The 14,237-nt window shown below is 44.4% G+C and overlaps 1 protein-coding gene across 1 annotated transcript in view; it reads left to right on the top strand.

Moving 5' to 3' along the window:
• Nucleotides 1-14,027, top strand: part of SMC1A (structural maintenance of chromosomes 1A) — a 33,657-nt gene extending 19,630 nt beyond the window's left edge. The window contains exons 17-25 of the mRNA XM_066356068.1: nt 599-744; nt 833-986; nt 1,960-2,070; nt 8,915-9,071; nt 9,541-9,695; nt 9,807-9,958; nt 11,056-11,125; nt 11,376-11,486; nt 11,844-14,027. Of these exons, the coding sequence (XP_066212165.1) occupies nt 599-744; nt 833-986; nt 1,960-2,070; nt 8,915-9,071; nt 9,541-9,695; nt 9,807-9,958; nt 11,056-11,125; nt 11,376-11,486; nt 11,844-11,927 (1,140 nt within the window). The 3' untranslated portion in view covers nt 11,928-14,027. The remainder of the gene's footprint in view (nt 1-598; nt 745-832; nt 987-1,959; nt 2,071-8,914; nt 9,072-9,540; nt 9,696-9,806; nt 9,959-11,055; nt 11,126-11,375; nt 11,487-11,843) is intronic.
• The last annotated feature ends 210 nt before the right edge of the window (nt 14,028-14,237 follow it).

A 14,237-nucleotide genomic window follows, 5' to 3' on the forward strand; every position in this document is an offset into this window, starting at 1 on the left:
CAAAACATCCTCATTTTAAACATTCAGAACATTATAAGTACTCTTTCTGGGGTTAACTCCATGGAATGTGTATTCTTCTAGAGCTGCAGGTATTAAATACTTCTACATTTGTATATGTGAACTCACAGAAAAAAACAGACCATATTGTTTGTGTGGGTTTTTTTAGAAAATTAATGTTCACAATGATAGTTTTGATGTGGAAAAGATGCTCAAGTATAACATTTAGTCAGAATATCGAGTTTTAATTAAGAGTCTAGTCTCAACTATGTAGAGCTGTCTATAAGTAATGCTGGGAGGAAATAGGCTAAAATATTAATTGGTTATCTCTAGCTGGTGCGTTTATAAATGATTTGTCTCCCCCGTTCCATACTTTTTCTATACTTTGAACTTTTCTACAGTAGGCAACTTGTAAAATGGGGGCAATCGGGTAATTTAGAATAGTAAAAGGAGTTTGAAGGGTGATGGAGGTTTGTGAAAGCAGAGGTCATTGAAGCGAGGCCCCAACAAACTAGTGGAAAGGGTAGGGGCAAAGGCAGAAGATCCTAAGGTGAGATAAGGAGCGCTTCACCTCTTGTCCTGTTCCCCCTGCTGGGACCAGGAGGAGCAAAGACACATGAAGATCATAGATGAGACCATGGCCCAACTACAAGATCTAAAGAATCAGCACCTGGCCAAGAAGTCAGAGGTGAATGACAAGAATCACGAGATGGAGGAGATTCGTAAGAAACTGGGGGGCGCCAACAAGTGAGTGGGTTCAGGCCTGGGGCTGGGGCAAGTAGGTAGAGCAAGCAGCCTGCTGGATTTGGGTCTGACCTCTCTCTCTGGATCTTAGGGAAATGACCCATTTACAGAAGGAGGTGACGGCCATTGAGACCAAGCTTGAACAAAAGCGCAGTGACCGCCACAACCTGCTACAGGCCTGCAAGATGCAGGACATCAAGTTGCCACTGTCTAAGGGCACCATGGATGACATTAGTCAGGAAGAAGTGAGTATCATGTCTGGTGCTGGGGGTGGGCTATGAGCGGCAGTAACTTGGGGTGGGGTGAAACTGGCCAGGGAGGGCAGCAATGAGAGAGAGAGAAGGATGGGGGGCACAGAGTGAGGGACATAGGAGGGGTGGCAGGGGGAGGCCGTGAAGGCAAGTGAGGTGAAAGGTAATAGCCTGGTGTGAGAGGAAAGTTGCATTGGGGGTAGAGCTGTATGTCAGTAAGTGGTGAGGCAGGTAAGCCGTGAGAAAATGAAATCATTCATTAACCTTAGGACTTGAGCTAAGTTAGCGTCAGCAGGTGATAGATACTAGTGGGACATTAGCCAAGAGTAAAGGAAGACAGAAGCTGGAGGACTGGAGGGATGATAGCTTAGCTGCAGTGAGGGAGGTTGGCCAGGAGAGGGTTAGGTAAGGGACATCAGCAATGCAGAGGTGACAAAGCTTAGTTATAGGAAAAGGAGGAACACTAGCTGATAAAGAGCAAAGGCATTTTGTCCACTGGAAGTGAAGACGGGTACAAGGAGCAGGAGTGTTGATGGGAGGTTTGTGTGCCTCTTCTCTTCTTCCTACCTAGACATGCATCTCAGTCCCACGTGTCTTTCTCCCTCCCTTCTTTCAAAAGAACATTGCAGTTCAATTCAGCAAGATATTTTGAACACTATAAATGCACCAGGCCTCATGGTATCACACGACATAACTACTCCTAATCTGGATCACAGCTTTGCCAGGCAGGCATTGCCCCATGTTACCAATGAAAGAACTTGGATCCGACAGACAGCATGACTGGCGCAGGATCACACCCTTAGGCAGTGATGAGCCCCATTTTGAATTCAGCTCTTTCTGCCTTCAAAGCTGCTATCTTGCCACAACGTGCTTTCTCAGTGATTGCAGCCTGCAGGGGATCCTCAAGCCCTGCTGGAGGGGTCCTCTCTGCTGGTCTGCTCCATTCCACTCCCCATTGCCATTGCAGGGCAGCTCCCAGGGGGAGGATTCAGTGAGTGGTTCCCAGCGAACTTCCAATATCTATGCACGAGAGGCCCTCATCGAGATTGACTACGGTGACCTGTGTGAGGATCTGAAGGTGAGGATCGACCTTGGGTGGTGGGGGACATCTCGGCTGTCCAGAGAGAGAGTCAGTTCATCTGGGGGCCCTCTGGAGACCAGAGCCAGAAAGGCAAGCTGGCAAGAAGGGTCGAGTTGTGATCCAGGGTCTCCCCCTGTGTGCGCACACAGAGACCTGCCCATCTTCCTCCCCTTCCGTGCATGTACAAGTCTCAGCCCTGGTGCGCACAGAGGACAGGCTCCTGAACAGACAACTCTGTTGACAACCAAAATAATTTTAACCTGAACAGGCTCTGAACAGGCGCACGGGTTCCTCAGTGCGCCTTCTCAGTGGCTTTCTCATCCTATGTCTTTCACTCCCCTGCCTTCAGCTGCCATCTCTGCGCTGGGCCCCACAGATACCTCAAACCCCGGCCCTCCTCCCAGCTCTGCTCCTCCTGAGAGCCAGCCACAGGTTCAAACCAGAAATCTGAACCGTGTCTTTGATTTCCTCTCTCACTTCGCCTATTCAACGGATTACCAAGTCCTATCTGTTCTGTCCCCTAAAATATGGATTGAATTCTCTTTTATTCTGTTCCTACTAGTATAGGCTGCTTTCACCTCTCATATGGACTCCTGCATAAGCCTCCTAAATAGTTTCTGATGCTTTCTAATTCATCATTATAGCCAGGAGGGACTTGATTTTTGTAAAAACTTTTTAATCATGGAAATTTTCAAATACATACAGAAGTATAGAGGATGCTGTAATGAGCCCCAGGTGCCCATCACCCAGCTTCAGCAGTTAGCAACATGGTCAGTCTTGTTTTCTTATATCCCTCCTTCTCCCCATTGGCCTGCTTTATTTAAATTAAATTCCAGATATTCCATTTATAGAGGGACATTTTAAAAAATGTAACCATGTTGTTCCAAAAATAATTTTAACCAAAACTCTGTAATATCATCAAATACTTATTAGTAAATGTTTAGATTTCCATGAACATCCCATGATTTCTTTTCTTTCTTTTTTTTTTTTTTTTTCTTTTTTGGCTCACAGTTTGTGTGTTTAAATCAGGATTCAAGTGAGGTCCATATGTTAGAATTGGTCTCTTCTAGTCCATAACATTTTCTTATCCCTTTGTATTTTTTTTCTTCCTATTTATGGAAGAAACTGGGTCATTGGACTTGCACAAATTTTCTACATTCCAAATTTGGCTGCTTATGTCCCATGATGTTATTTAACATGTTCTTCCATCCCTGGTATTTCCTGTAAACTGGTAGTTAAATCTAGGGTTTGATTGGATTCAGATTCATTTTTTACTTTTGACAAGAAAATGTCATATGTGGTGCTCTGTACTGGTGAACTTCCTTTTGTGTAACATTAGTGGACACTGAATGTAAGTCCTGTCTTTGTAATGATAAAGATTGATATTCAATATTGCTTATGTAACATTCTTGCCAAAAACTCAAGGATCTGATTAATATCCACCAATTATAAGAAGCACTGGTACCCAAGGAACATGTGAAATCAAAGCTCAGGGATGCATTCAGCCAAGTCCAGACTGGGAAACTACAGGACAAAAGACCTGTTCTTTTCCATAAATGGGAAGAAAGAAAATAAATACAGAGGGATAACTTTTATAGACTATAGGAGACAATTCAACCAATTGAAATATGTCACCCTCCCTTGAATCCATTGCAAAGAAAAGAGAAGAGGGGGAATCTATAGATTAAATGAGATTTAAGAGACTTTTCAGCCAGTTGCAATGTGTACACCTTATTTGGAACTTGCTTTGAAAAACCTGTACAAAATTTTTTTATAAAACAATCAGGACGATTTGAACACTAACCAGATAATTTATGATGTTTAGGAGTTGCTATTAGTGTTTTTAGGTGAGTTGATGGTATTGGGTTTTATTTTAAACCATCCTGTCTTCTACAACAGTAGTTCAAAATGGGGCGGCAGGGTGGGGTGGAGGAGGTGGATTTAGTATCCCGAGGGGACATTCGGTAATGTCTGGAGATACTTGTCACACGGACTTGTCACAACTGGGATGGAGGTTACTACCGGTGTCTGGGATGCTGCCAAACATCTTCAGTGCATAGGACAGGCCCCCCAGAAACAATTCATCTGGCCCAAAATATCAGTAGTGCTGAGATTTAGAAACCCTGTTTTAGAGATACATATTGAAGTATTTTTTTCTTTTCTTTTTTTTTTTTTTTTTTTTTGCATTTTTTCGAAGCTGGAAACGGGGAGGCAGTCAGACAGACTCCTGCATGCGCCCGACCGGGATCCACCAGGCATGCCCACCAGGGGGCGATGCTCTGCCCATCTGGGGCGTTGCTCTGTTGCAACCAGAGCCATTCTAGCACCTGAGGCAGAGGCCATAGAGCCATCCTCAGCGCCTGGGCCAACTTTGCTCCAATGGAGCCTTGGCTGCGGGAGGGGAAGAGAGAGACAGAGAGGAAGGAGAGGGGGAGGGGTGGAGAAGCAGATGGGCGCTTCTCCTGTGTGCCCTGGCTGGGAATCGAACCCGGGACTCCTGCACACCAGGCTGATGCTCTACCACTGAGCCAACCGGCCAGGGCCCATATTGAAGTATTTATGGATGAGATGATATGTCTGAGATTTGTTTTAAAATAATTGAATTTAGTAACAAATTGGATATAGATGGCAGAATATTTGCCATGAGTTGGGAATTTTTGAAGCCAGGTAATAGGTACACAGGAGTTCATTATAGTCTGCATTTTTTGGTACGTTTGAAAAAAGAAAAACAATCATGATTACTAGGTTCAGGTGTTAGCCCTATCAATTTTTATGATGTTCTCTATCAGCCTTTCACTAGTTGATTTTAGCAGCTCTTCATGATCATTGCCTAGATCCCTAAAGGTTTCAAAATGGTAATTTTCTAATTCTTTAATTCCTCCTCCACTTATTAATTGACTACCTAAAAAGAACTTCCTCACATCAAATATTTAGTTCCCTTGAGATGCAGTTAGTATAGAAAAGGTAGGATACTTAATTTTTTCCCTCTATTTACCAGCTCTTAGAATGAGTCAGCTTCTATTGTAACCTTTAAAGGTAACCGATAAGGTTGTTAATTTGTATTTACTATAAACATAACTGTTTAAATGTGTTTTGATCTGTTTCAGTCTACAGGAGTTGTTTTCTTGTTTGATGTTCAGATTGTTCTATCCTTGGTCATTGGGAGCCACTTAAAGTCGATTTTTGTTTATGTCCTTATTTTTAGATTTTTAATGGAAAATTTTATATGCAAAAGTAAAATAATACAGTGCTATTTCATGTTGCCATGGGCACTTCAGTAGTTATCAGTGTTTCATGTGCACCCCATGCGCTCCTTTCTCCTTTCCCATACCCAGGTTGTTTAAACATAAATTCTGGAGATCATGTCATTCCATTGTAAATATATATTTCAGGATGTATCTGTAAAAGAGAGAATTTCTATATTAGTTGGAATATTATAAATGAGATTTCCTGTCACCATTATTTGGTTATACTGGGCCTGGTCTGTATAGGAAAGCCAGAATATGTACACTTGATTCTTTCCCTTTATTACCATATTATAAAATAATGAGTTTATGTGGCATTCTCAAGATTTGTCCACTGGATTGTTTTCTTATCATTATGAAATTATGGGTTTAAACACGTTCAGTGTGTTGTACTCTGGTGGTTATCCTTTTTGATCAAGTTATTGCATCTTTGGCTAATGGGAACTCATACAAGTTGGCTTCTGAATCATTCTGACACAACCCTTGTAGTCTTTGATCGCTTCCTTGCTTCCTGGTACTTCCAGGCTCATCCTCTCCATTTCGTCCTCCGAAACATGGAATTAGCCATTTCTCTGAGAAGCTCTGGCTTCTTTTAATGGGCAATGCTATTATATCCCATTAAACACTGGAGTGCTCCTGACAGCTGGGTTGCTTGGTACTTCTAGAACTTTTTGGTAGACTGGGCATTTTTTATTTTGAAAGAAACTGTATCATGAGTTTATATTGATACTTCCAATTAAAATTGTAATCCCTACAGTTCCACAACATTGTTTTTATGTTTGAGGCTCCAGTTATTCTTGCTAAAGGTCTTGGTTCCCAGCAATGCGAACATAGTAACATGTTTATCTTATTCTGTAATAGTTTGGAAATTACATTGATACTATTAATAACAGTTTAATTATTTGAATGCTGTTTAGATTTTTTTTGAGGTTTTTTTTTCTGTTAAGCTGATAGCTCATTGGGTAATTACAGTCGTGTTTCTGTTTTAACATAGCTTAAAAAAACTTTTTTATTGACTGATTTTGGACAGAGAGAGAGAGAAGTGGGGACAGACAGGAAACATCAGCTCACTGTAGTTGCTTCCTGTATAAGTGCCTTGACCTGGCAAGCCTGGGGTTTTGAACCGGTGACCTTGGCATTCCAGGTCGACGCTTTATATCCACTGCGCCACCACAGGGCAGGCTGGTTTAATGTAATTTAAAGAATTCTCTGAGTAGTTAACCAACTTAATATATAGTCAGGTTTCTTTGTTTAGTTTTCAGTTTTTTTTAGCATTTTAATTTAGTGAGCATCCATATGCCTTTCATCTTAAATTCAGTAGTCAATATTTTTTCAGTGTGCTTTCTCTCATCTTGATTCCCTCCCTCTGCAGTATACTTTTTTGTTTTTGCTGAACTATTTGAAGGAAGTTGCACACTTCAACTTGAAATACTTCAGCATGCTGAGAACAAGGGATTCTGCTCTATAACCATAGTTCCATATTACACCTAAGAAAAGTACTGGTAATTTCATATTTAATATTCTGGCTATATTCAGATCACCCTAGTTGTTCCAAGTGTCTTTTACAGTTGTTTTGTTTGTTTATTTGTTTGTTTTGTTTTTTACTATGATCCAAGCCTGAATTGCTTTTGGTTGTTCTGTCTCTGGAGTTTCTTTTAATGTGAAACATTCCCCTCATCTTTTTTTCATGACTGGTCATTTGAAGAGCCTGTGTGTGATCTTTTTTGTTTATGGGTTGTTTTAAGAATGGCTATATTATGGATATGTTAATTTGTTTTCGTTATTGCTTAACTTGTTCTTCCTGGGAGTTGGAAGTTTGATCTAGTCTGGAGGCTTGATGGATTTGGGTTAACTATGTAATATTTTGGCAAGAGAATTTCATTGATGATGTGTTTTACTTTGTATTGCATTATGCCATAGGCACATCATGTCAGGGTGGCCCATATTCGTGATGCTAAATTTGGTCCTCAGTTAAGTTATCAGTTGCCTGATGTCTCAACATTAAACATATAATTTACCTTTGTAAATAGCTAGCAATCTTTAGGCTGATTATTTGGCATCTTGTGAATGTCTTGTTCCTCAACTGTTTTTTTTACCCAGTGTTTTTCACATTTTTTATTTCATTTTGTCTTATAATTATGTAGTCTTCAGATGGTTCTAAAACCAAAGGTATAGTACAAGGAACATGTAGAGAGTTTAGCTTCCTTTCCCGTCCCCTTCACCTCTCTTCCTCTATGTGTGACCCGTTTAATTAGTTTGGGGTTATCTTTTGTTTGCTTTTGTACCTTTAAAATACAAATACAGATGTATACAAACATATTCATATTTCTTCTCTCAGATAAAAGATAGCATGTATTGTGTATTTTTCATATTTCACTTATATCATATCCTGGAGACCATGTTAACACCAGTATATAGAGATCTTCAGAAGACATTTTCTGAAATAAATATATGTATTTATATTTATTTCTAATATATATATATATATACATATATATATATATACACACACACACACACACACACACACACACACACACACATTTTATTCTTCATGTTGTTTCTCTGCTTAAAGTCATTCAGTGAGCCTCACCTCTTTTGGATAAAGTTGAAACTTCTTACAAGACCAAAAAGCCCTTCATCATCTGGGTTGCACATGTGCCTCCAGCCTTGTCTCTTTCCCTAACACACATGCACTTGTGCACACACACATACACACACAGTGGCTACTTTTGCCATATTGAATTGCCTTTTTCTGTGCAGTGCAGTGCTTTTGAAGTTTATTAAGGTTGATTACCCTTGAATTGCTTTGAATTTCTCGAATGAACCATGAGCGAACGCCTGGTTTTACATATAATATTCCAGTCTGCCTAGAAGCCTGTTTCTTCTCTCTGACCTCACTATTCATCCTGTAGGCCTGAGCTTAACATATTCCTAGAAGCCTGCCCTAGCCCCAGAATCTGAGTTAGGTGACCTTCTGTGTACTGACCCAACATGTCTGTTTGTCATAGTTTTGGAATCAACATATAGTATTCTGATTATTTACTTATAGGCATTCCTCTGTTAGTCTGCAAGCTCTGTGAGCACAGAAGCTGTGGCTCACAGGATCTGAGGGCCCCAGTACCTGGCACTTGGAAGACATTCAGTAAATATTTATTGACTAAAAGTGGCAGAAAGGCACAGGCCCATACATGCATTGCAATATCCATAAAATCTAAAACCAAACTCAAGTAAAATTGGCTCAGACGTAATGACCTGGACAGAAAATATGAGTTACCTTATTTATTAGAGAGTCCAACCCAGCCTATGTGGGAGCCTCGAGGTCACCCTGGGCTGGTGCTGGCTCATGGCCTGGGCGGAGAGCCAGGGAGGGGCACCACCAGCTGCTCCTCCTGAGAGATGGAGAAGTTGACAGTGCTTGGGGGAAGGGCTAGAGACGAGAAAGCAGCATCAGCCTGTAATTTCCAGGGACGGTGGGAATGATTACTATGGAAAGAATCGACTGGGAAAGAACCTGCCTTCTACTCAGAAGCAGGTCCCCATGCAGTCAGGCGTGGGCTGGCCCTCCTTGATGTTGTTGGGCCTGGGGTTTACAGGATGCCCAGGCCGAGGAGGAGATCAAGCAGGAGATGAACACACTGCAGCAGAAGCTAAATGAGCAGCAGAGTGTGCTGCAGCGTATTGCTGCCCCCAACATGAAGGCCATGGAAAAGCTGGAAAGTGTCCGAGACAAGTTCCAGGAGACCTCAGATGGTAGGATTTCCCCCTTTTACTTGGGCCTAAGCTGAAGACAGGAGACTGGAGGTGTGGTAAGGGCCTCCCAACAGTTATATATCCCAACAGTTCCTGGTTTTACGTGCTTTTTTACTTGAAACACCCAAAAGGCATAAATAGTAGGGCTTATCACACCTGTTCTGTCGAGTGGAAAACTGCTGAGAGGGTGAATTCCTGCCAAGGTTACACAGCTGGTTGCTGGTAGAGCCCGGGGTCCATGTTTATGTGGCTCCATGCTTGTGTTTTGTCCTTTGTACCATGTGCCCAGCCCATTGGCTACAGCTGGTTGCAGGACCGTCTTCCTGGGACTCTCCCCAGGCACTCATCCCTCCTGCTGTGGGATGTGCCTACTCTGAGGATTGTTATTTGCAGGTCATTCTTGTCAGACAGTACATGCTCCTCAGCCTTGGCCGAAGCCGGGCACTGAGGTGTCTTTCCCTTGTGACAGAGTTTGAGGCAGCCCGAAAGCGAGCCAAGAAGGCCAAGCAGGCCTTTGAACAGATCAAGAAGGAGCGCTTCGACCGCTTCAATGCTTGTTTTGAATCTGTGGCCACCAATATTGATGAAATCTATAAGGCTCTGTCCCGCAACAGCAGTGCCCAGGTAGGCTGGAGCCCCCTGCCCAACCAGTCCCTGTCATCCTCGGTTGTCCTTCCCTCTAGGTTTCCTGTCCCCGTCTAGACCCTGACCCTCACCCATCTGCCTTCCCCCTAGGCATTCCTGGGCCCTGAAAACCCTGAGGAGCCCTATTTGGATGGCATCAACTACAACTGTGTGGCCCCTGGCAAACGCTTCCGGCCTATGGATAACTTGTCAGGGGGGGAGAAAACAGTGGCAGCTCTGGCCCTGCTCTTTGCCATTCATAGGTAAGACTGTGCCCTCCAGGGAAGTTGGCGGAGAGACTGAACTGAGGCCACTGGAGGCTCTGGGGCCCAAGGATATACAGAGATCTGCAGAGGTGAAGGTGTTCTGGTGGAAAATGGGTTGTGTCCATGTTTCCCTACTACAACGTTTCTGGCCTGGCTTTCCTAGACTGGTCTTCCCCATCCACCTTCATCCCCGCAGCATGCCCTCACTGAACCCCGCACGTGTTCAATCCTACCCCCAAGCTTTTGCTCACATGGTTGCTGGCAACCAGCCCTTTCCATGCAAGTCTAACTTGACAGTCACCTACCACTGTTTCCTGTCTCATTTTCCTTCTGTTCCTCTAGGAAGCCTGCTTTGACCACTGTGACATACCCTGACCTTCCCCTCCTGAATGCCAGTAGTACTTGAATCTTACCCCCACAGCTTACTGCTTGATTGTACCATGCCATTCAGCAAACATTTCTTGAGGGCTGCTCTATACCAGACACTGAGGGAATTAGAGACAAAGATGAGTCAGACATGGTCTCTGTCCTCAAGGTGCCCATGGTATAGTGGAAGCCAGAGGTGTAAACAGACAGTGAGCTAAGTGTTGCAACCAGGTGAGCGTGTGTGCTGTGGGTGTACCGACCCAGTCTGGAGTAGGGTGTGGGTGGCCAGGGAGGACTTTCAAAGGTAGGGTAAGGAACACGTTAGTAGGAAATGTAAAGAATGAGTAGAAATCGGCCAGTAGGCATTTCAGGCAGAGGGCGTAGCATGTGTACTGGCAGGGAAACAACCGTGTGGTGCAGGTGGGTGGGGCAGACCTCTAGGTAGCTTGGTCGGTATGGCCAGTGCCAAGGACAGTGTATCTTCCCAAGCAGCCTGGAAGCTCTGGAGAGGACCATGTCTTCTGGTTGGTAAGGAGCCAGGAGCACAGGGCTGCATGCAGAGGAAGGCTTGCTTGGTCTGTTGGCCTTCGGGCTCAGGGAACACTAAGGTCTGAGTTTTTTGGTCACTGAAGAAGCGGATGGGAAGCTGGCCTATGAGACGGGCCCTGTGGGTGTCCTGTTCTGCCCCTGCCCCATTAGTGTCAGCTCACCTACTGGTTCCTTCCCAGTTACAAGCCAGCCCCCTTCTTTGTCCTGGATGAGATCGATGCTGCCCTGGACAACACCAACATTGGCAAGGTGGGTGCAGGGAATACGGGGCCTCTAGGTGGGGCTGGGTTTGGGGGCAACTCCTGCGTGCACCCCAGCTGTTCCTGCAGCTTGTTCTCTGCTGGGGAAGCTGGGCCCAGGGTCTTTCAGGCCGTGCTAGTCAGCGGGCTCTTCTCAGTATCTCTTCCCCCACGCTACCTTCTCTGCCTCTGGTTCTGACTGGAAAACAAGACGGTGCTTGGGTTTGAGCCCTGCTAACTGTTGGTGGCCCCTCCCACAGGTGGCCAATTATATCAAGGAGCAGTCGACTTGCAATTTCCAGGCCATCGTCATCTCTCTCAAGGAGGAGTTCTACACCAAGGCTGAGAGCCTTATTGGAGTTTACCCCGAGGTAGGGCGGGCCGCAGTGGCAGGGCGCAGGGCTGGGGAAACAGTCCGGAACAGCCATCTGGGCTTGTTGGAGCCCTGCCCTGGAGGGTTACCCCGCCCAGCTGGGTAGGGCCACTGCATTTGGGGCCAGGTAGAAAGGCCAGGCAGAGGCAGCCAGATAGCAGAGAAAGGTGTGTGCAGAGGCAGGCAGGAGAGAAGGCATGTGGGACTGAGCACATCCTCTCTCACTGCGAGACAAGCATTGCCTGGGCTTTGGGCACGTATATAGGCAGGAGGGTTTGAGGCCCCGGTCCTGGGACACTAGACCCCTCTTAATCCTCTCCTTACAATTTCATTTCTCTTTCTCTCCCTCCTCCAGCAAGGGGACTGTGTGATCAGCAAAGTCCTGACCTTTGACCTCACCAAGTACCCGGATGCCAACCCCAACCCCAATGAGCAGTAGCAGTTCTGCCCTCCTGCTCACTCTGGATCCCAGGTGCCTGGACCCCAACCTGAATCATGAGCTGCTTATTCCCAGTCCCTGGATGTTTGGCTCCCGACCTTCCCCCATCTCCTCCCCTGTTTGCTATAGTCATGGGATTTAGGCACTGCTCTCGAGCACAAAGAGGAACAGAGGTGATAATAGGTCTGGAACAAAAACTCCAGACCTACAGGGAGTATCCTGGCCTCTGGAAGGAGGTGCTGAGGTGAACTGAACTGCAGGGCCATCTGTCCATCCCGCCTCCTCCCCTCCCTAACTTCCTTTTCCATCACCTATAATCATGGGTCTGTGGGACCCCTTGCATTTTACTTGTGTGTGGGTATGAAGTGTGTATGTGTGTGTCCGTATGTGCATGTGGGTATGTTTGCAAAATAGTAAAGACATTGGAGACACATTTTAGACAGAACCTAGGTAGGATTTAACTCCAAGAGAGTTTAGTATGACCACACCTCAGAGCTGGGCAAAGATGTTCAGGACCTTATAGGAAGGACTCAGGCAGTCAGAAGAAACTGCCTGCATTTACTTATTTGTGTTTTCTTTTATTCGTGTATTTATCAAGCACATACTGAACTCTATTTGTCAGGCTCTCTGATAGGAATGCAGAGCTGAATCAGATATGAACCCTCTTAGGAGATGCAATGGGTTCCTGAGTCCCTGTGGTTACTGACTCACGGATAGGCACTTTGAATTTGAGAAGAGGATGACCACCTCCGTACTTCCTGGAGAAGGTCACAGTCGAGCTGGACCTTGATGAATTGGTAGGGTTTGGTCGAGCACTAGGAACAGCCTGGGCACTTAGGAACTACGCCTGGGCTCTGGGAACAGACCGTTACAGGTTCTCGTTCCATTTTAGTCACTCACTAGTTTGACATTGGGCAAGTCATTTGACCTGTGCCTGTTTCTTCATTTGTAAAACGGGGCTAGCTATCTTACCTACCTCATAGGATTCAAAGATGCCAAGCTTCTCACTGGAGGCCTTATCCCTGCCTGGAGCCCACTAGGTGCTGGACCCTCAGCATACAGCCTTCTCACGCCTGGATCCCTGAAGGCTTCTCACCCCAGTGAGGGACAGAAGAAGCCTCCATATCTGGGCGATGCTGAATGCTCTGGTTACTAGGAAAGTTTTAGGACATGGTGGGGTTTCCCTGGTCAGTGGAGGGCCTAAGGAATCCTGTAGCTTCAATCATGTAGGATAACCAGGTGCCTGCACCCCAACGTGAATCATGAGGAAGTGTAGGGGAGAGGTAGCCTGGACCATACTGCAGCCAAGCACGTGTGATGTTTGTTTGGGGGAACTAACCACATTAGCTGCAGGGGCCGTGCAGAGACGGCATAGCCCGCTGCCACGAGGTCAGCCTCTGCTTGTTGATGCTCCGTCAGACCATCATGTCCCTAACTATATACTGCATTTTTGTTTTTAAAGACTTAACTCAGTTGTAATTACTCAAATAATGCATGAATTAATTCTTTTTAAGAAATTAGATTATTATAAAGAAAAGCTAGCCTCGTTTAATTACCATTCCTCCCTCCTTTAAATGCTGTTCTGTTGTACATCTATCTAGACTTTTAAGACTTTTACATATATGAATTCATTGGAAATGTTACTCTGTTTAATGCAGATGATATATGGAAACGTTTTACAGTTTGCTTTCTTGGCTTAATGTTTTTGAGATCTATGCATGTTGTTAGTAGATTCAGGTCATTCTTTGTAATTGCTGTATAGATTACCATCATATGACTCACATTTTACCCATTTCTCTTGTGATACACTTTTCTGTGTTTGATATTACAAATTACTACATAGGATCATCGTGTGTGTGTGTGCGCGGGCGTGTGTATGTGAAAGTTTAACTATGATTGATTCCTAGAATTTGAATTGGAAGTCATAGACTATTTATATTTTTGTTTTTAATAGATACTTCCAAATTGCCCTTCTGTACTACTTAATATTTTTTTTCAGGTTGTCTTAGGTTTAACATCATTGTCTACTTCAATTTCATACAATATTCATGAAACCACAGAGTTTGTTCTTTTAATGCATATTAAAAGGAATAACTATCAAAATAAATTTGTCTGTGTTCAATCAAAGAAGTCCCATGCTCCTAGTGGAACAGGTGCCGAGTTTGAGAAGTACTGCCATATCTGGAAGAGCACGATTTGGGAGTCACCCTGCTTCAAATCCCAGCTGTAGAAACTGGAGCCCTATTATTTTAGCCGCGTGAGCGCCAGTTCCCTCATTTAGGAAAGAAGGTAATAGAGGCCCCCTTTGCA

The sequence above is a fragment of the Saccopteryx leptura genome, chromosome X, assembly GCF_036850995.1.
Source record: "Saccopteryx leptura isolate mSacLep1 chromosome X, mSacLep1_pri_phased_curated, whole genome shotgun sequence".
NCBI lineage: Eukaryota > Metazoa > Chordata > Mammalia > Chiroptera > Emballonuridae > Saccopteryx > Saccopteryx leptura.